Genomic DNA, 20608 nt, shown 5'->3' with positions numbered 1-20608 from the left:
TGTTTACCAAAAGCTACTGCGTGGGGGTTCTGGTCCATAGATACCAGTATTCTGCCTGTTCGGTCCTGCAGTAGTTTTTATTTTGATCTTGGTTCACAGACCCACCTCTGGGGATGGTATTGATTCGGTATCTATTCACAGGCAAGGAATCTTCAACTAGAATTCTGTATCAGATAAACAAGTTACTTATCTTCGCTAACACCTTATCTGGTAGAGACCATATCTAGTTGCTGATTCTTTACCGACCCACCTATCCTCCCCCCTCTGCAAACTGATTTCTAGGTGCAGTGACCAATTTTGACGCACCATAAGTCAGTGTTCCTCATCGCTCTATGCTTCTGGCGTGGAAAGTTGACAAGAAATTGCCATCAGGGTGCCGGGGTGGCATCTATATAGGACCCACAACACCATATATGTAACCGACAACGCCAACGAAGGGCCTTTACTAGCAGATAAGGCGTTACCAAAGGTAAGTAACTTGTTAATTTCCGCCAGGAGTTTTGGGCTAATATTTCTACAAGCTGGCACTCACAGTAGAACACAGAGGATACATTTGTTAAATAAAAAGTGTGGTGAAAATAGCATTCTCCACTGAAACACTCCTTGCATGCTTGTCTTTGAGGAGGACCATATTAGCTCAGGTCTTGGGTGTCCAAGACAAAAGTGTGGACGATCAATATAACACTTGACTGGGACATGCAGTTAGGTCCCCAGAAGGAAAGTCAAACTTATAGCTCCAGTCAGCGTGGGTTTTCTCTAGTCAAATCAGCCATACAGCAGCACATAGCGGCACGAGTTAGGTCCATATGGTGGCCTTGTCTCAGTATTGCCAATACTAGAGCCAGCAATGGTGAGGAAAGTCACCCCAAGATGCAGCTACTTGGAGCGGAGGCTAAAGCAGCCTGTCTGTGACAATGTGCAGTGTTAAAGGATTTACAGGTTTTGGGAAGTGGCTCTGGGGCCAGACAGGAAAACATGTACGTCCTCCCAAGCGGGCGACGTGGAGAGCAATAGCTTCTGAAGGAGATTGTTCCCACTTTCAGCACATCTCATTTTCGTTGCATTCAGTCAGATCTGATGGTGAACTCCCATATTAAGCCCTAGACATTAACACCATATGCCAGCCCAGTGTTTCTCCTGCGAGACCGGGTGTGCAATGGTATTTTCAGCTTCACTGGAGTTCAAAACACTCGGTTAACAGCACCACACTTCAGTAAATGCATCAGACTCTGCTGTGTAGCAAACTGCTAGCACAGAGGAAATAATATATTCAAAGGCAGTTGCCTTTCTACATGGACACACGCACCTGCCAAAAATTATTTTCTTAATATTGTAATGATGCCATAGTCAATACAGATGTCCTAAATCCTCACCATAGTTATATTTTGTCTGGTATTTCTCATAAACTGATTAGTGACTGCTGACGACCCTTATTATGTAATGTGTTCGTTATCGTTCCAACCATACCCTTCAATGACTGTTTTCATCTATTTTTGCAGTACCCTTTCGAAAGAGCAGAAAAATTTAACCGTGGTATCCGAAAGCTTGGCATTTCACCAGATGGGCAAAGTTACCTGGACCAGTTCAGGCAACTCATAAGTCAGATAGGTAATCTGCAACATGCTACACCTTTTTGGTTTTGTGTATATTCTTGCCTTTAGTGCTGCCAGCACTTTCAGTTTTCAAGAAATGACACTCGTGTCACTTTTAATGTGTCAAATGCTCTAATACTTGTTCCAAGGCTAGCTAAAGAAGAAAAATTGTAGAAAACTATGTGAAATAATTTTCTCTTCTAATCCTGAGTAGAACAACATCGAAGGATATCTCAAAATATACAAGCAATGTTAAGTTATTACTTTTGTTTACAAAATGTACACTGATATTATTGTTAATGAGAGGGGTGAGATCTATAAAGAGTTTGACATTTAGAATAGCAAGAAATCACATCACAAACTGTGTGAAGCGTTTGAGGCAGGTGTATTAAATATTTGCAAATTGCAACATATAAATATCTGATATTTTCTACCAAATGATCGGCATGACACATCTGTGGTTTCCAACACAAGCACATCAAAATTCATCCCTGCACTCCCTTATAGCTGTAAAGCCATATCGCTGCCTTTTAAATGTTACTTCTCCCTGTGTGATCATTCTTGTGCTGGTGGTGGTTAGATAAACACTTATTAAACAAATGTGATTAAAACATCAGGTCTTCAGTCAGCATAGACATATGTTGCAGCAATAATTTTGTTTCCCATTACGTGCTCCTGAAACATACTTATGGATCATTTAAAGATAATGTTTGTACCATAACAACTTTAATCAGGGATTGAACAAAGTACTCCATAGCCACATATTGGCTATATTGAAGTAGTAATTCATTGCCTAATGAACATTCTCTGCACTATTGAACACGCCTGTAGAGCTGTACAATTTTATTTGTCACCTTTCATCACATGGTGGAATATTCTAAATGAAGACTGGGGATATTTGCAAATGTTATCAGTCACTAGCAATGTCTGTGCCATGTGTCTAAATCTCACATTGCATATCCATTCAAACCTTTATTTTCTGTCCTCTATAACACCAGATGCAGACCTTTAGAGCAGTTCTTTTTTTGTATACCTATTATCGAACATGCTACTTCCTGATATTTTGTAGACTTTCTGAACAAAGACTTTTGAATTAACAAGTGCCAATTCAGATGCTAATCTGCAAGCTTGAAGTGTTTGATAACTATGGTAGTGGATGACAATTCCAAACACAAAGTCTCTAGTATATGGTACCTAGGTAACCAGGGCATTGGGACACCAGGGGTTCCTCATGGGCTGCAGCATGTATTATGCCACCCATGGGAGCCCATGCATAGGTCACTACCTATGTCCAGCTACATAATGGTAACTCTGAACCTAGCCATGTTTGGTATCAAACATGTCGGAATCATACCCCAAAACTGTTGCCAGTTTTGGCTGTATGATTCCATGCACTCTGGGCCTCCTTAGAGGACCCCCAGCATTGTTACCACCAGTCTTACAGGGTTTTCCAGGCAGCCCAGCTGCTGCCACCCCTCAGACAGGTTTCTGCCCTCCTGCCGCTTGATCTGATCAAGCCCAGGAAGGCAGAACAAAGGGTTAACTTTGGGAGAAGGAGGCAACACCCTATCCCTTTGGAAATAAGTGGTTCGATGGCATATGTTGCTGCAGATACACATGTTTGGCACAGTCCGCTGCCTGGTGTTGGGCTCGGAGTATTACAAGTTGTTTTTCTTCGAAGAAGTCTTTTTGGTCACGGGACCGAAGGACTCCTCCCTCCTCGGCTCCATTGCGCATGGGCGTCGACTCCATCTTAGATTGTTTTTTTCCGCTGTCGGGTTCGGACGTATTCCTTTTCGCTCCGTGTTTCGGTTCGGAAAGTTAGTCAGAATCTCGGAAGAAAGCGTCCGTATTGTTCCGTTCGGTATCGGGATAGTTAGGTACATCGACACCGATCATCGGAAGACTTTGGGGTAGTTTCGATCCCTCATCGGGGCCTGGTCGGCCCAACCGCGTGCGACATCGAAGCCGATGGAACGGACCCCGTTTCGTTTCTGCCCAAAATGTCACAGTAAGTATCCTTATACAGATCAGCACTTGGTCTGTAACTTGTGCTTGTCCCCCGAGCACAAGGAGGATACCTGTGAAGCCTGTCGAGCCTTCCGGTCCAGAAAAACACTCCGGGACCGAAGAGCCAGGCGTCAACAAATGGCGTCCACGTCGACAAAACAACGTTTCGACGAGGAAGAGGAAACATTCTCGGTTCCGGAATCAGAATCCGGAGACTCCGACGTCGAACAACAGCAACAAACTGTGAGTAAGACGTCGAAAAGTAAATCCATCGACAAACCGAAAGCCCAGGGGACGCCACTGCCAACAGGCCATGGCTCGACCCATAAAGCAGGCGACCCGTCGAAGGCGCCGAAAAAGGGCACGCCCATAGCGAAGACACCCGACTCCGGTCGAGGGACCGCCATGGAGCAACCTCGGAGCCGAGAAAGCGGCTCCGAGAGACAAAAACAAGATACCGGCACCGAAAAACATCGGCACCGAGAATCCATGCTGAAAGGAACAAAAATTCTGTCGGTGCCGAAACCGAAAAAAGATTCTCTCTCGGCGCCGAAAAATACCACACCTTCATCCTACTCCGAGGAACAAGGAATAAGTGGCCAAATGCACAGATTTGGACAAGAGCTCCAAAGTGTAGAATCGGACTACACACAAAAGAGACTGTACATCCAGCAAGACACAGGGAAGATATCAACCCTTCCCCCAATCATGAGGAAAAGAAGGATCGGACTTCCAAAGGATGACGCACAACCACAAGCCAAAGTGGTTAAAAAAGTCACGCCTCCGCCCTCTCCACCACAGGCATCGCCGGCACAAACACCGCCACAAATGCACTCACCAGCGCAAACTACCATAAGTCATGACGATCAGGATCAAGACGCTTGGGACCTGTATGACACCCCAGTGCCGGACAATGATCCCGAGTCATACCCCACAAAGCCGTCACCGCCAGAGGACAGTACCTCATACTCGCAACTGGTGGCTAGGGCAGCAGAATTCCACAATGTCCAACTGCATTCCGATCCTATAGAGGATGATTTTTTATTTAACACCCTCTCGGCTACACACAGCCAATATCAATGTCTCCCAATGCTACCAGGGATGTTACGGCACGCAAAACAAATTTTTGAAGAGCCCGTAAAATCAAGAGCCATCACCCCAAGGGTGGATAAGAAATACAAACCACCACCCACAGACCCAGTGTTTATTACTTCGCAGTTACCACCTGACTCCGTGGTAGTAGGGGCAGCTCGCAAGAGAGCAAATTCACATACATCTGGCGACGCCCCACCTCCGGACAAAGAAAGCCGAAAATTTGATGCGGCAGGGAAAAGAGTAGCATCACAGGCAGCCAACCAGTGGCGCATCGCAAATTCACAAGCGCTGCTGGCCAGATATGACCGCGCACACTGGGACGAGATGCAACTTCTCGTAGACCATCTTCCCCAGGAATACCAAAAAAGGGCGCAGCAAATAGTGGAAGAGGGACAAACGATCTCAAACAATCAAATCCGCTCTTCACTAGACGCAGCCGATACTGCAGCAAGAACAGTCAACACTGCTGTCGCCATAAGGAGACACGCTTGGCTACGCACTTCAGGCTTCAAACCTGAAATCCAGCAGGCTGTCCTTAATATGCCCTTCAACGAGAAACAACTGTTTGGCTCTGAAGTGGATACAGCCATTGAAAAACTTAAAAAGGACACAGACACGGCCAAGGCCATGGGCGCACTCTACTCCCCGCAGAGCAGAGGCTCTTTCAGAAAAACAACATTTAGAGGGGGGTTTCGTGGCCAACCCACAGACACCACCAGCCAACAAACAAGAACCACACCATATCAGGGTTCCTTCCAAAGGGGAGGTTTCAGGGGATATCGGGGGGGTCAATTCCCAAGGAGTAGGGGAAGATTCCAGACTCCAAAAACACCTCCACCTAAACAGTGACTTTCAAGTCACGCAACCCCTTCACTCAACACCAGTGGGGGGAAGACTAAGCCAATTCTACCAATCTTGGCAACAGATTACAACAGACAATTGGGTATTAGCAATAATCCAACATGGCTATTGCATAGAATTCCACAACTTCCCACCAAACATCCCCCCCAAAACACGCAAAATGTCACCACAACATTTAGAACTTTTAGGACTAGAAGTTCAAGCACTACTGCAAAAGGATGCAATAGAGTTAGTACCAGTACAACAAAAAAACACAGGAGTTTACTCCCTGTACTTTCTAATTCCAAAAAAAGACAAAACATTAAGACCAATATTAGATCTCAGGACACTAAATACCTACATCATGTCGGACCATTTTCACATGGTCACACTACAAGACATCATTCCACTGCTCAAACAGCAAGATTACATGACCACATTAGACCTAAAGGATGCGTACTTTCATATACCAATACACCCTTCTCACAGAAAGTACCTACGGTTCGTATTCAAAGGAATACATTACCAATTCAAGGTGTTGCCATTCGGAATAACAACTGCACCAAGAGTGTTCACAAAATGTCTAGCAGTAGTAGCAGCACACATCAGGAGACAACAGATACATGTGTTCCCTTACCTAGACGATTGGCTAACCAAGACCAACACAGTAAAAAAATGCGCAAACGACACCACATTTGTCATACAAACCCTTCACAAACTGGGGTTTTCCATCAACTATACAAAATCACACCTAGAACCGTGTCAAACACAACAATATCTAGGAGCAACCATCAACACATCAAAAGGAATTGCCACTCCAAGTCCACAAAGAGTGCAGGCATTCCACAAGGTAATAAGTGCTATGTTTCCAAACCAAAAGATACAAGCAAAATTTGTGCTAAAACTTCTAGGCATGATGTCATCATGCATAGCCATTGTCCCAAACGCAAGACTACACATGCGACCCTTACAACAGTGTCTAGCATCACAATGGTCACAGGCACAGGGTCAACTTCAAAATCTGGTGTTGGTAGACCGCCAAACATACCTCTCGCTTCTATGGTGGAACAGCAAAAATTTAAACAAAGGGCGGACATTTCAGGACCCAGTGCCTCAATACGTTATAACAACAGATGCTTCCATGACAGGGTGGGGAGCACACCTCAATCACCACAGCATTCAAGGACAATGGGATATACACGAAACAAAATTTCATATCAATTACCTAGAACTGTTAGCAGTATTTCTAGCGTTAAAAGCCTTCCAACCCATAATAACACACAAATACATTCTTGTCAAAACAGACAACATGACAACAATGTATTATTTAAACAAACAAGGAGGAACACACTCAACACAATTGTGCCTCCTAACACAAAAAATTTGGCAGTGGGCGATTCACAACAACATTCGCCTAATAGCACAATTTATTCCAGGAATACAAAACCAACTAGCAGACAACCTTTCGCGAGACCACCAACAAGTCCACGAATGGGAAATTCACCCCCAAGTTCTGAACAAGTACTTTCAAATTTGGGGAACACCCCAGATAGATTTGTTCGCAACAAAAGAAAACTCAAAATGCCAAAACTTTGCATCCAGGTACCCACACCGCGAATCACAAGGCAATGCTCTATGGATGAGTTGGTCAGGGATATTTGCGTACGCTTTTCCCCCTCTCCCTCTCCTTCCATATCTAGTAAACAAGTTGAGTCAAAACCAACTCAAACTCATACTGATAGCACCCACATGGGCAAGACAACCTTGGTATACAACTCTACTAGACCTTTCACTAGTACCGCATGTCAAACTACCCAACAGGCCAGATCTGTTAACACAACACAAACAACAGATCAGGCATCCAAACCCAGCATCATTGAATCTGGCAATTTGGCTCCTGAAATCCTAGAATTCGGACACTTAGACCTCACACAAGAATGCATGGAGGTCATAAAACAAGCTAGAAAACCTTCCACTAGACACTGCTATGCATCTAAGTGGAAAAGATTTGTTTACTACTGCCATGCCAATCAAATACAACCATTACATGCCTCTATTAAAGACATAGTAGGATACTTACTACATTTGCAAAAAGCAAATCTCGCTTTTTCATCTATAAAAATACACCTCGCAGCAATATCTGCTTACCTACAAACTACTCATTCATCGTCTCTATTTAGAATACCAGTTATTAAAGCATTCATGGAAGGGCTAAAAAGAATTATACCACCAACAACACCACCAGTTCCTTCATGGAATCTTAACATCGTCTTAACAAGACTCATGGGTCCACCTTTCGAACCCATGCATTCCTGTGAAATGCAATATCTAACCTGGAAGGTCGCATTTCTCATTGCAATCACATCCCTCAGAAGAGTAAGTGAAATACAGGCATTTACCATACAAGAACCATTTATTCAAATACACAACAATAAAATAGTTCTAAGAACAAATCCAAAATTTCTGCCAAAAGTAATCTCACCATTCCATTTAAATCAAACAGTAGAATTGCCAGTGTTCTTCCCACAACCAAATTCTGTGGCTGAAAGGGCACTACATACATTAGACATCAAAAGAGCACTAATGTATTACATTGACAGAACAAAGCTAATCAGGAAAACAAAACAACTGTTCATAGCTTTTCAAAAACCACACATAGGAAATCCAATCTCTAAACAAGGCATTGCTAGATGGATAGTCAGATGCATTCAAACATGCTATCTTAAAGCCAAAAGAGAATTGCCTATTACACCAAAGGCACACTCAACCAGAAAGAAAGGTGCTACAATGGCCTTTCTAGGAAACATTCCTATGAGCGAAATATGTAAGGCTGCAACCTGGTCTACGCCTCATACGTTTACTAAACACTACTGTGTAGACGTACTAAATGCACAACAAGCTACAGTGGGCCAAGCTGTACTAAGAACATTATTCCAAACTACTTCAACTCCTACAGGCTAAACCACCGCTTTTAGGGGAGGTAACTGCTTTATAGTCTATGCCAAACATGTGTATCTGCAGCAACATATGCCATCGAACTGAAAATGTCACTTACCCAGTGTACATCTGTTCGTGGCATTAGTCGCTGCAGATTCACATGTACCCTCCCACCTCCCCGGGAAGCCTGTAGCCGTTTAGAAGTAGATCATAAATCTTAAACATCTGAACATTTGTAAATAATTATTAGAAACTCTTATCGTACATACATATTCACTCCATTGCATGGGCACTATTTATACCAAACAACTCCATCCTCACCCTCTGCGGGGAAAACAATCTAAGATGGAGTCGACGCCCATGCGCAATGGAGCCGAGGAGGGAGGAGTCCTTCGGTCCCGTGACCAAAAAGACTTCTTCGAAGAAAAACAACTTGTAATACTCCGAGCCCAACACCAGGCAGCGGACTGTGCCAAACATGTGAATCTGCAGCGACTAATGCCACGAACAGATGTACACTGGGTAAGTGACATTTTCATTACATGGCTTGGGAATGATAGCCTCCCCAAACCACTGGTATGCTTTGAAGAGCACATTTGGTGCTGACCTTGCATGAACCAGTCTGCACCGGTTCAGGGACCTCCAGTCCCTGCTCTGGCACGAAACAGGACAATGGAAAGGGTAGCGACGACTCCCCTGTCCATCACCACCTCAGTAGGGGTGCTGTGCAGAGTTACTCCAGAGGGTCCCTCGGTTCTGCCATCTTGTTTCTAAGGTTGGCAGGAAACTCTGGAAGCCTTTGAGTGACCAGGCCAGGCAGGTAACGTCTGAGCCCCCTCCAGATAGGTGCTTACCTGGTTAGGTGACCAATCCCCCTTTCAGGGCTATTTAGGGTCTCTCTCTTGGGTGGGTCCTCAGATTCAGCTTACAGGATTCCAGTAGGAAGCGTCTACAACCTCTGCGTCGACCTCTGGCCACTGGAAGTGCGACTGGACCCTCAGGAACCGACAAACGTTGCTACAATGAAGAAGACTCTTTTGCAACTTTGTTTCCATGTCTCCTGCCAGCTTTGCAACATTTCCCCAGCCGTGCATCCTCAAAAGACTGCAACTCTTCATCCTGCACAAGAAGAAGGAGGAATCTCCCTTGGAGTCACTTCCCTGCAACCGCAGGCACCTACAGCAAGCCATGACCGCTGCGTGGATCTCTCATCTTGAGCTGCGTGGATCCTGCAGCACGGGTGGTGGTCTGGAGTAGTCCTCTTGGTCCTCTTTGCCTGCTGTCCAACTTTGGTGGAGGTAAGCCTTTGCCATGCAGGACAGTACCCCCGTGCACCACGAATCTTGCAGCTGCCAAGGCTTGTTTGCATCTCCTCCAAGGGATCTTCAGGCAACGTGTAGCTCCAGTCCCCCCAGCACTCAATCGTGCAAAACACAGCCTCCTGCGTGGTTCTCCTGCGGCTTGGGATCCTCTTTTTTAATGCTGCAGTGGGCTTCTTCTGCAACTCCTGTGTCCCCATCCTGTGGGGGCTGCCTCTGCTCCTGTGCACTCTCTCCGACGCTGAGGATCCCCTGTGACTCCCTCTCCTGGGTTGAGTCCACCTGGGCCTTGCTGGTCCCTGGCAGCACCTCTTTTCCACTAACCGCGAGTTTGCCTTTGCCAAGGCTTGTTGGTGGAATTCCTGCACAGACACTCGTCTGCAATCTTCATTCCAGCGTGGGACTTAATCTTCATCCATCAGGAACTCTTCTCGGGCTCCAGGGCTGCAGTGCTGACCTGTTCTTCCTCACCGTCGGCCAACTCATGCATCCACAACTGGGTGGGTAGTAGCTCCTACTCCTCCTGGACTCCACTGTGACTCTTGGACTTGGTCCCGCTCTCTATACGTCTTCTTTCTTCAGGATTCCACCACTGGTTTTCTTGTAGTCTTGTCTGGGTGTCCTTTTCTTCTTTTCCTCCTTTTGGGTGGTATGGGGAAAATCCAGTGTTTTACTCCTGCATTCCTGGTCGCTGGGGGGTACTGTGCTACTTATGTCTGTGGTTTTCTAGTACTCCCAGCTCCCCTCTACACATTTTACTTACCTAGGTGGAGGTACCTTATTCGCATTCGATTTTTTAGTATTTGGTATGTGCTCCCCTTAGGGTCACTAATAGTTATTGCTATATGCACTGTTTTCTAACCTTATCTATGCTTATTTGTGATTACTAGTGTATATATTTAGTGTATTACTTACCTCCTAAGGGTGGGTTACCCTTCTAGTATTTTGTGGGGATTTATTCCAAAAATAAAGTACCTTTATTTTTGTACAACTGAGTGTTTTCTCTCATGTGTGTAAGTGCTGTGTGACTGCATTGGTATTGCATGAGCTTTGCATGTCTCCTAGTTAAGCCTTGACTGCTCACCCACAGCTACCACTAGAGAGCCTGGCTTCTACACACTGCCTACACTGTACTAAGAGAGGATACCTGGACCTGGTATAAGGTATAAGTACCATAGGTACCCACCACACACCAGGCCAGCTTCCAACATCCATCATTCACATTCCATTTTTTTGGTATAGGGTCACTATTGTCTATTGTTATTGCACTGTTCTCTATTACTTTCTATGCTCAATCCTGACAACTAAGGTGTATATAATAGTGTGTTTACTCACTTGCTAATAGAGTATTGGCTATTTAGTATTTTAGTATTTGTGTCACTAATATAAAGTACCTTTATTTTTGTAACACTGTGTGGTTCTTTCATGTGTGTAAATGCTGTGTGAATGTAGGTGGTATTGTATGAGCTTTGCATGTCTCTTAAATAAGCCTAGGCTGCTCATCCACAGCTAACTCTAGAGAGCCTGGCTTCCTAGACACTGACTACACCTCCCTAATAGGGGATACCTGGTATAGGGTGATGATACCATAGGTGTCCACCACACACCAGGCCAGCTTCCTACATTGGTGGTGCAGCGGGGGGATAAGAACTTGCAATTGCCTTACCACTCTGTCACTGAGTACTTTCCATAGGAAAGGCCATTTGCTAACTGTTAGGTACATTATACACCTAGTGTTAGGGATCTAGTCTCCTCTGTTTGGGTAAGCTAGGGGTTTGGCATAGTCCTTGCTCCAAACTTTGCTGGGAGCCTAGTGCTAAAGTAGTTGGGACTCTTACACCACTCTAGCTAGTTAACATGTCTTCAACAGAACACGCATCTCAGGCCATGGACTCTCAATATGAGGGTCTGACCTTCCAGGAATTGAGAGAGATGTGTTCTGAGGTAAGTACAATTGTCAATAGGTATCAAGCATATATCTCAAATGTACTTTGTTTGGTTTTTGCAGATAAAGCAGTTTACAAGTAAGTATCACTTTTCTTTTTCAACAGTGCAATGACAGTGCAATTTTTCATAGGTGGCAATCGAGTCCTGGGAGGGGAAAGGGTTGGCACAGTTAACAGGTAAGCACATGACTTATGATTCTATTCTTAAGGGTTTAGGATGTCCACAGGTCAAAGTTTAGGCTGACCCCAAAAGTGCAGCACCAGCAACACAGGGCTGGGTGCAGAGGTCAAAGTTGGCGGCAGGTTTGCATTGGATTCTTATGAGGACTGGGGGTGCCCGGTAGAAAGCAGATTGCATGTAAGTACCTGCAGTTCCAGGACACAGGCCTTGGGGATTTAGGTCAGTACTTATGGGGTGGCGGGGTGGCATAGGATCACACCAAAAACACACCCTCAGCGGCACACGGGTGGCCAGGTGCAGGGTGCAAACACAGAGCTGGGCACCCAATTCTTCTCAGTGGGGGGGACCCCAGGGGTCACAAAAGATGCTGCAGGCTGGGTGCAGGTGGTCGGTTCCGTGAAACCAAAGGCTGGATAGAGAAGAGAGGTGCCTGCTGGATGTTGTTGGACCATTGGTCGGATTCTCCAAGATCAGGGGGCTGCGGGTGCAGGGGTCTCCTTGGGCTTCGGGAGCCTACGTTGGATCCGGTTGCGGACAGGGGGGTCCTCCGGATGCAGGCTGCAGGTGTTGTTGTATTGGCCAGAAAGGTCAACCCAGGGTGGACTCGAGGTCATAATCGCCTGGGGACCTTCTCTGGACTGGTGAGATACCTGAACACGACCCGTGGGTGTCGATTGCAGAGTGGGTAGGGCTTGCGGATCCAGGGCAGTTCTTGGGTCCTTTTGGAGATTTCTTCTGGGCAGGGCCACTGTATTTTGGAGTTCCTGGTCCTCTGCTGGGCAGGCAGTCCTCAGAGGGTTTGTAGAGGTCACTTGTCCTGAAGGATGTGTTGCCTTTTTGGAGCAGGAGAGTTTGAAGCAGCAGACAGGCCGGTAGGGCTAGGGCCAAGTTCGTTGTCGTCTGGAGTCTTCTCTGCTGGGGTCGGCTTAGCAGTCCTTTTTCTTTCTTCTTTTTCTTGAGGCCACCAGGAATGTGGTTAGTAAGGTTCAGGGGAGCCCCTAAATACTAGTTTTAGGGGCGTTACAGGGGGTGAGAGGGCAGTAACCAATGGCTACTGTCCCTGAGGGTGGCTACACCCTTCCTGTGCCCACTTCCTTTGGGGAGGGGAGCACATTCCTAATCCTATTGGTCCCTGTCCTTCAAAACAAGATGGAGAATTCTGCAAGGAGGGGGTCACTTCAGCTCTGGTCACCTTAGGGGTGGTCCTAGCTGCAGTGGTCACACCCCTCTCCCCCCTCTTTTACCTAATTTTTCTACCGGATCTGCTGCCAAAAGTGGGGCTTGGTCTGTGGGGCGGGCACCTCCACTAGCTGGAGTGCTCTGGGGCACTGTAACAGGAGGCCTAAGCCTTTGAGGCACACCACCAAGCATTTCAGTTCCTGCAGGGGGGAGGTGTGAAGCACCTCCACCCAGAGCAAGCTTTGTTCCTGACCCCCTGGGGAGCACAAAGGCTCTCAACCTATGGGGTCAGAAACTTGTCTGTTAGTGGCAGGCTGGCACAGGTTGGTCAGCCTTACACTAAAGATGCCCTCTGTGTGCATTGTACAACACATCCAACACTGGCATCATTGTGGGTTTATTGTGCTGAGCAGTTTGATACCAAACTTCCCAGGCTTCAGTGAAGCCATCACGGAGCTGTGGAGTTCGTAATGACAAACTCCCAGCACATGTACTTAATAGGGCCACACTGCACTTACAATTTCTAAGAACGGACTTAGACACTGTAGGGGCATATTGCTCATGCAGCTGTGCCCTCACCTGTGATATAGTGCAACACGCCTTCAGGTTGTAAGGCCTGCTAGTGGGGTGACTTACCTATGCCACAGGCAATGGTTTGTGGCCATGGCACCCTGGAAGGGGTGTCATGTCAACTTTGCCTTTTTTTCCCCACCAACACACAGAATCTGCAATGGCAGTCTGCATGTGGTTTGTGAGGGGTCCCTTAGGGTGGCACAATACATGCTGCAGCTCTTAGGGACCCTCCCTGGTCAAAGAGCACTTTCTACCACTGGTACCTTTTACAAGAGACTTAGCGGTTTGCCAGGGGTGTGCTAATTGTGGAAACAATAGTACTGTTTAGGGAAAGAACAATGGTGCTGGGGCCGGGTTAGCAGGATCCCAGCACACATTCAGTCAAGTTAGCATCAATTCCAGGCAAAAAATGGGGGGGGCTAACCATGCCTGGATGGGCACTTTACTACAACTGACATGGCTTTTCCTGCTGAGCAGCTAGAAATGCCGCATGGATGATCCTGTCCTGCAGAATATTGTCGCTGAAGCAATAGTGATCAGAGTGACTGCTGGGATTTGGAAGACCAGTCAGTTGATCTTGGTTTGTATAGGAAAGAATGGCCTGTTCCAGTGTTATAAATGGAAATCCAAGATAGTGGTGTTCTTTCCAGCCTGACTGTGGTAGCCCAGCTCAGCAGCCCATAAATGCACTATCAGATGAGCAGAGGAGCACTGGAGGTGTGTCGAAGCAGACCAGAAGTTGTGTAGAGGCTGCTGTAAACTGGCTCAGAGCTGTGAAGCTCTGTAGCTTTAGCAGAGGAGGGAACGTCCTCATTTGATCACTGCAGTTAGAACTGACACATGATGCACGTATTGCTCCTGGGCTTCTGTTTGAAGACGGGTAGAGATTCCCTCTGCTACACTAGGTGACTGGGAAATGAGAAAACTTCCTTCCCACTATCTTTTGAGGTATGCCCTACTAAAAACTCCCCAATAACTGCCACTCATTTTCTGTAAAGTGTGTGTGAAAGACTTTAAGAAGCCTTGAAATAAATTAAATGTCATATGTATGAGAGAAACGCATGTAGCCCCTCCTTTGAAGAGTACGAAATATTCTTTCCAATATGTAGTAGTTACAATGCAGTAGCTATGGCTGTTGAGGTGACAAATGCGGATAGGCAAATACTAGATAGATATGAGAAGAGAGAGGTTAGGAACTGTATACAAAGAAAGGCTGTGATGTATGTTTCGGAAGAGTTCAGCATATGGTACCACTTAGTTTAGATCCATCTTGGTGCCCTTAGGCATTTTCCTGCCCTTAGATAGTTTGCAATTGATGAATTCTCTTATCATTTTGGTGTTAAATAATACTCCCGTTCCTGTAAATGTGATGGACGCAACAAACATGAAGTTTCTTAACTTGTGACAAAACATTTAAAAATTAATAAAATTGAATGGTTGAATAGAAAGGTTTCTGATGGGAAAACTGCCAATCATGGGCACAATAACTCTTGAGACGTGCAACAGATTTCAGCAATAGGTAAAAGTACAAAAATATGTCCATATACAGGAAAAACTAAAACAGAATGTCATTTTTGCATGAGAAAACCTATATTTAACAAGAAATACTCTGCAGATTTATTCAGTGTGTTTAACAGTTTTTTTCCCTAAAGAGTGTTTGCTAAAATATATTTGACCAAATACTTGTTTTTCTGTGTAATCTGGTATTTTTAACAAAATATATTTTTTATAAATTTGACTCTCCCTTAATATACGTTAACTTAATCTAACTTTGTGTAATATTTCTCTTACATAGGGTTACAGAGCCAATAACATTTCTAATGTGAGAAGAACCCCATACTCCACGCAATTATTTGACAACTAACCTGTCTAATCCCATAATTTCCCATGCACAATGGCAAACATAGTTACTTTCAAATACATTCAATTTATAAGAACCCGATTTCAATACTTCTTTTCATTACAGTATTTATTTTGCTGTTCTGAATTGCTTTTGTTTTCTATTCATTTTTAATATTTTAAGAAATACTATTATAGATTAAAGTAGTTACAAAATGCTGTTTACTTTGAATGAATGTGACTTTTGAAACTGTTGTCAAATCATAAATATGTTTTGATTACATTTTCTTTGTTTGCCTTAGAATACAATGGCAGCTTTGTTATGGAAAAACGAGGTTATTGTAAAAGCTGGTTTTCAAAAGTAATTTTAGCAGAAGAGGTTTAGGAAAATTCTGTTATATGCTAACATGCAACGTACAAACATTTTCAACATCGTGACACCCTCTTTAAGATGAGAATGAATTGACACAATACTCTCAAATTATATTTTGTTCAGTACATTTTATTATATTTCTAATTGCCTTTAAACTTTGGGTGTTTAGGTAACGCAATGGGCTATGTGCGCATGATCAGGTCTGGTGGTCTACATTGCTGCAGTAATGCAATAAGGTATGTGTACATAAACAGTGATGATTTGTCTCTTTTTAAGTTCAGTTTTTGTGCATTTCTCTTTTTTACACGTTCTTCAGTTGATTTCATTGAGTTCCTGTGAGTGCTGCTCATCAGTACATCCTTCCTTGCCTCAATGGGTTCAAAGTAATTATACCATTCTCGCTAAAGTGCTGGCTTTACTTTTTGCCAGACGGCAGTAAACAGATGGGCATTAGTCCCACAATATGTGGTATGTGGAAGCAGGTTTCATGATCTGGTCAGTTTTACTTGATCATTTTGAGCTGTTGAAGGACTCAGTTCAGATTCAGAAACCCAGTTGCCCTGTGGCAGTTACATATCTCAGTCAGATGTCTCACTTCTTCAGAACATTTCATTAGTTGCTAATCCCACAAGATGCCCTTTAAAAATCAGGTCTTTTTAAACTGGCATTCATGAGACGTAGACAGATGTAATACAATGGCAACATTGAAATACAAACTGTGAGAACTGAATTACATTGATATTGGTAATCATCAAACTAAATCTGCAGGACACTGAGACTACTAAAGGATTTCATACTTGGCATTCACAGGCAGATCAAAATGTGTGCTTATTTGGGGCTGCTGTTCTGTCAAACTAGAATGGGATGGCGGGCAGAAAAACAATGGATTTAGGCCCAGATCTGTGACTGGGAGTGAATGTTTGCCATTGTTCAGCATTCCGTCCATCATCTGTTCTCTTTGCATTTGTCGCCCTAGGTGGGAAAGGTATGACTAGGCATGAGTCCTGTGCTTGCTGTGCCACCGGATTCAAGCTAGCCTGACTTTTGAGGGGTGATATTGCAAAACCAGACCCAGGATGCTAGTTTTCCAGTCCAAGGAGGATCTGAACTGGCAGTTCGGGTTCGACTGTCTGTAGGAAGCTGGCTCTGTATATATTATACCAAAATGAGGTATAGTGTGCACAGAGTCCAGTGGATCCCCAGAGGCTTAAGAGAGGCTGAAGTAGATAATTCTAATGTTCTCTTTTGTGGTAGTGTTGTCGGGCTTATCAGAGGGCAGTGCAAAGCATTTGTTGTACACAGAGTCAGTCAAGAAATGACACACACTCAATGAGTAACTCCAGGCCAGTGTTTTTATATAGCAAAAATATACGTTCTTACTTTATTTCTAGAACCAAAAGGATCTTGTTGCAGGTAAGTACAGTTGTAAGTTTGTATCAATCTTAAATATCAAATGTACTTTGTTTAAGTTTTGCAGATAAAACAGTTTACAAATAAGTAACACTTTTCAATTTCAAAATTAGACACAGTGCAATTTCTCATGGGAACCAATGCAGTCCTAGAGGAGGAAAAGGGTTGGTACAGGTTGCAGGTAAGTACTCTACTTACGATCCCAGTCTTCAGGGGTTAGGATGTCCACAGGTCAAGGGTCAAGTTGACCCCAAAAGCGCACCACCAGGAACAGACGGGTGCAGAGGTCATAGTTGGTGTTGGGTTTTCAATGGAATCCTATGATGACTGGGGCACTCGGAAACAAACAGGTTGCAGGTAAGTTCCCATGACTTCAGGGCACAGACTGGGGGGTTTAGATGAGCACTGGGGGGCCCACAGGGCAGCACAAAACGCACATCTTCAGCTACACAGAGGCGGCCCGGTGCAGGGTGCAAACACAGCATCGGGTGCCCAATGCTTTTCAATGGGGGAACCCTGGGGGTCACAAAGATGCAGCAGGCTGGGTCCAGGGAGTCAGTTGCGGAAAACCAAGGCTGGACAGGTAGGATAGGCTGGACATTGCTGAACCATTGGTCAGGTTCCCCAAGGCCAGGGGCTGCAGATGCAATTGTACCTTTGGGTGTTGGGAATCTTCGCTGGATCGTGTTGCGGTCAGGGGGGTCCTCTGGATTTAGGCTCCAGGTGTCGTCGTGTTGGTCAGGAAGGTCAACCCAGGGTAGACGCGAGGTCGGAATCGCCTGGGTCCTCTTCTGATCCAGTGGGCCACCTGAACATGTGCCGTGGGCGTTGGGAGCAGAGTGGGCAGGGTTCCCAGATCCGGGGAGGCTGTGGAGTCCTTTTGGAAGGTTTTTATGGACAGGGGCTGCTGTCTTCAGGAGTTCTAGGTCCTCTGTTGGGCAGGTTGGTGCTGGAGCCTGGTTAGCCGGATACCAGCACACACTCAGTCTGGTTAGCATCAGATATCAGTCAAAAAATTAGCATAACCATGCCAGCAGGAGCTCTTTTCTGCATGGTTTCCATCGGGAGCAGGGTCACAACGGTTTGCATATGTCTGGGTCCGGATTGGAATTGCGTGGTGAGCAAAACATGCAGTGGATTTAGGCCCAGATCTGATCTGTGACTGGGAGTGAATGTCTGGCATTGTTCAGCATTCCGTCCATCATCTATTCATTTTGCATTTGTCACCCTGAGTGGGGACACAGTATGACTAGACATGGGTCCTGTGCTCACTATGCCACCGGATGCAAGCTAGCCTGGCTTATGAGGGCTGATTCCCAGAAACCAGTCCCAAGATGCTTGTTTTCCAGTCCAGGGAGGACCTGGCCTGGCAGTTCAAGCTTGACTGTTCCCATGGGGAGCAGGGTCAACACTGATTTGCATATGACTGGGTCCAAACTGGAAGGGCATGGCTAGCAAAATCACAGTGGATTTGGGCCCAGATCTGTGACTGGGAGTGAATGTCTGACATTGTTCAGCATTCCATCCATCATCTGTTCTTCTTGCATTTGTGAACCTAAGTGGGAAAGGTATGCCCAGACATGGGTCCCCTGCTCGCTATGCCACCGGATTTAAGCTAGACTGGCTGATGAGGGGTGTTACCCCAAACTGTTCCCATTATGCTTGTTTTCTGGTCCAAAGAGGACTGTTGGTTCTGTTAATGTTGGCATGTGAAATAGCCTTCTAGACTGCAAGTGAGCAAGTAGGAATACAAGCATATTTTAAATATCATATATCTTAATCCTTCTCCCTATCTATTGAATGGCTGGCATGAGAATGTAGGTTGTTTTCCGAACAGTTTAAAAAAAAAACTCTGAGCCACAGGTTTTCATTCAGTAGAAGAATATACAATTCTTTAGTTAGCTAAAAATGAACTCCTTTCAGAAGCAAAAGTGATGTCATGTCCGGATTGCCAGTGAGGCAGAGAGATTCATCTGTGGACACCAACTTACCTCAGTATCTCTGAATGGCACAATTCCTATAGACCAAGCCTACCCCATAAGCCTTTGCGGAACCTTTATGACCCTAATGCTGTATTATTATATTTGAAATGAGCCCTGCCTTTGGTCTTATCAATAAGAGAGCACTGACTTGAACATGAACCTTGCTGCCATATACCACAGACAGACTGATGAGTGGATGTTCTTCAACTGTAGAGCCTGCTGTGCAGCTTATGATATATTGCCAGTGGAACTCTTGGAATGGTTGCCCACAGCCCTGACTGATGACAGTAGTTTGGACTGTGTAAGATATTTTGAAACCTTTGGCACAATTACACAAAGTGCCACCCTCCAGCCCAGTAACAGAATGTTAAAATTGGCAATATAGCAATTGTGCATTGCTTGGTGATGGTTAGGTTTTAGTTCCTCCACTTTGTTTGCTAAGAACTTTATAGGTAGTCAGAAACACCACATATATGATTCAACACAATCAGTTGTGAACTGTGTGCTTTACAAGAAAGTGAAACGCCAAACTTTAATTTGTGTTACATGGATAACAAATACGCATATACGAATGATAACCTTAACTGCTTCCAGGATGTGTGTGTATATATATTACCTACTTGCGGTAAACAGTAGGTAGTTGTTGTTAGGACCTGGTTTCCATAGGAAAAGTGTTTTTTGACTTCACTAAAAAAGTGTGTTTCCCGTGTTAATTTCCATAGTGATTTTAGGCCCGACTACAGCCCGAACCACTGGACAGAATTACACCAAATTTGTCAGAAAGGTAGCTCTAGGTTCAGAAAGGGCCGTAAATCCATTCGGTAGCTTTCAAGAAATTAATGGAAATCCAAATTTGTATATGTAGGTTGCGACAAATTCGCAAACACTCTCAATCTCGTGCAAATATCTGATTGCCTTCTAATACTTCAACCAGGAAGTGTTGCCAGCCATTTTGGTACTCTGCTTCATCCCACCCCCCCCCCTCAAAAAAATGCAAAAAAGAAAAGGGTCAGGGTGCAAATACCCTAACCCCCATGCCTTGGTCCTAGGGTTACCCGGGACCCTGCCAGGGCAAAAAAGCATTATTCCAATTTACAGCTACTGTTTTCCACAATTGGCACACCCTTGGCACACAGTTAAGTCCCTTGTAATGGTACTCATGGTACCAAGGGCCCTGTGACCAGGAAAAGTTCCCAAGGGCTGCAGCATTTATTATGCCACCCTGGGGAACATCTCACCTAGCACATGCACACTGCTCTTGCGGCTTGTATGTGCTGGTGGGGAGAAACAGGCAAAGTAAATGTGGCACCTTTCTCAGAGTGCCATGCCCAC

General features: G+C 45.1%; 1 protein-coding gene across 1 annotated transcript in view; it reads left to right on the top strand.

Moving 5' to 3' along the window:
- The window catches only part of WASHC4 (WASH complex subunit 4), a 923504-nt gene that overhangs the window by 581560 nt on the left and 321336 nt on the right, over positions 1-20608 (top strand). The window contains exons 26-27 of the mRNA XM_069228973.1: positions 1500-1608; positions 16054-16120. Of these exons, the coding sequence (XP_069085074.1) occupies positions 1500-1608; positions 16054-16120 (176 nt within the window). The remainder of the gene's footprint in view (positions 1-1499; positions 1609-16053; positions 16121-20608) is intronic.

Source organism: Pleurodeles waltl, chromosome 4_1 (genome assembly GCF_031143425.1).
Source record: "Pleurodeles waltl isolate 20211129_DDA chromosome 4_1, aPleWal1.hap1.20221129, whole genome shotgun sequence".
Taxonomy (NCBI): Eukaryota; Metazoa; Chordata; class Amphibia; order Caudata; family Salamandridae; genus Pleurodeles; species Pleurodeles waltl.
Note: the sequence above shows the minus strand (reverse complement) of the source record. Positions and strands in the feature narration are given on the sequence as shown.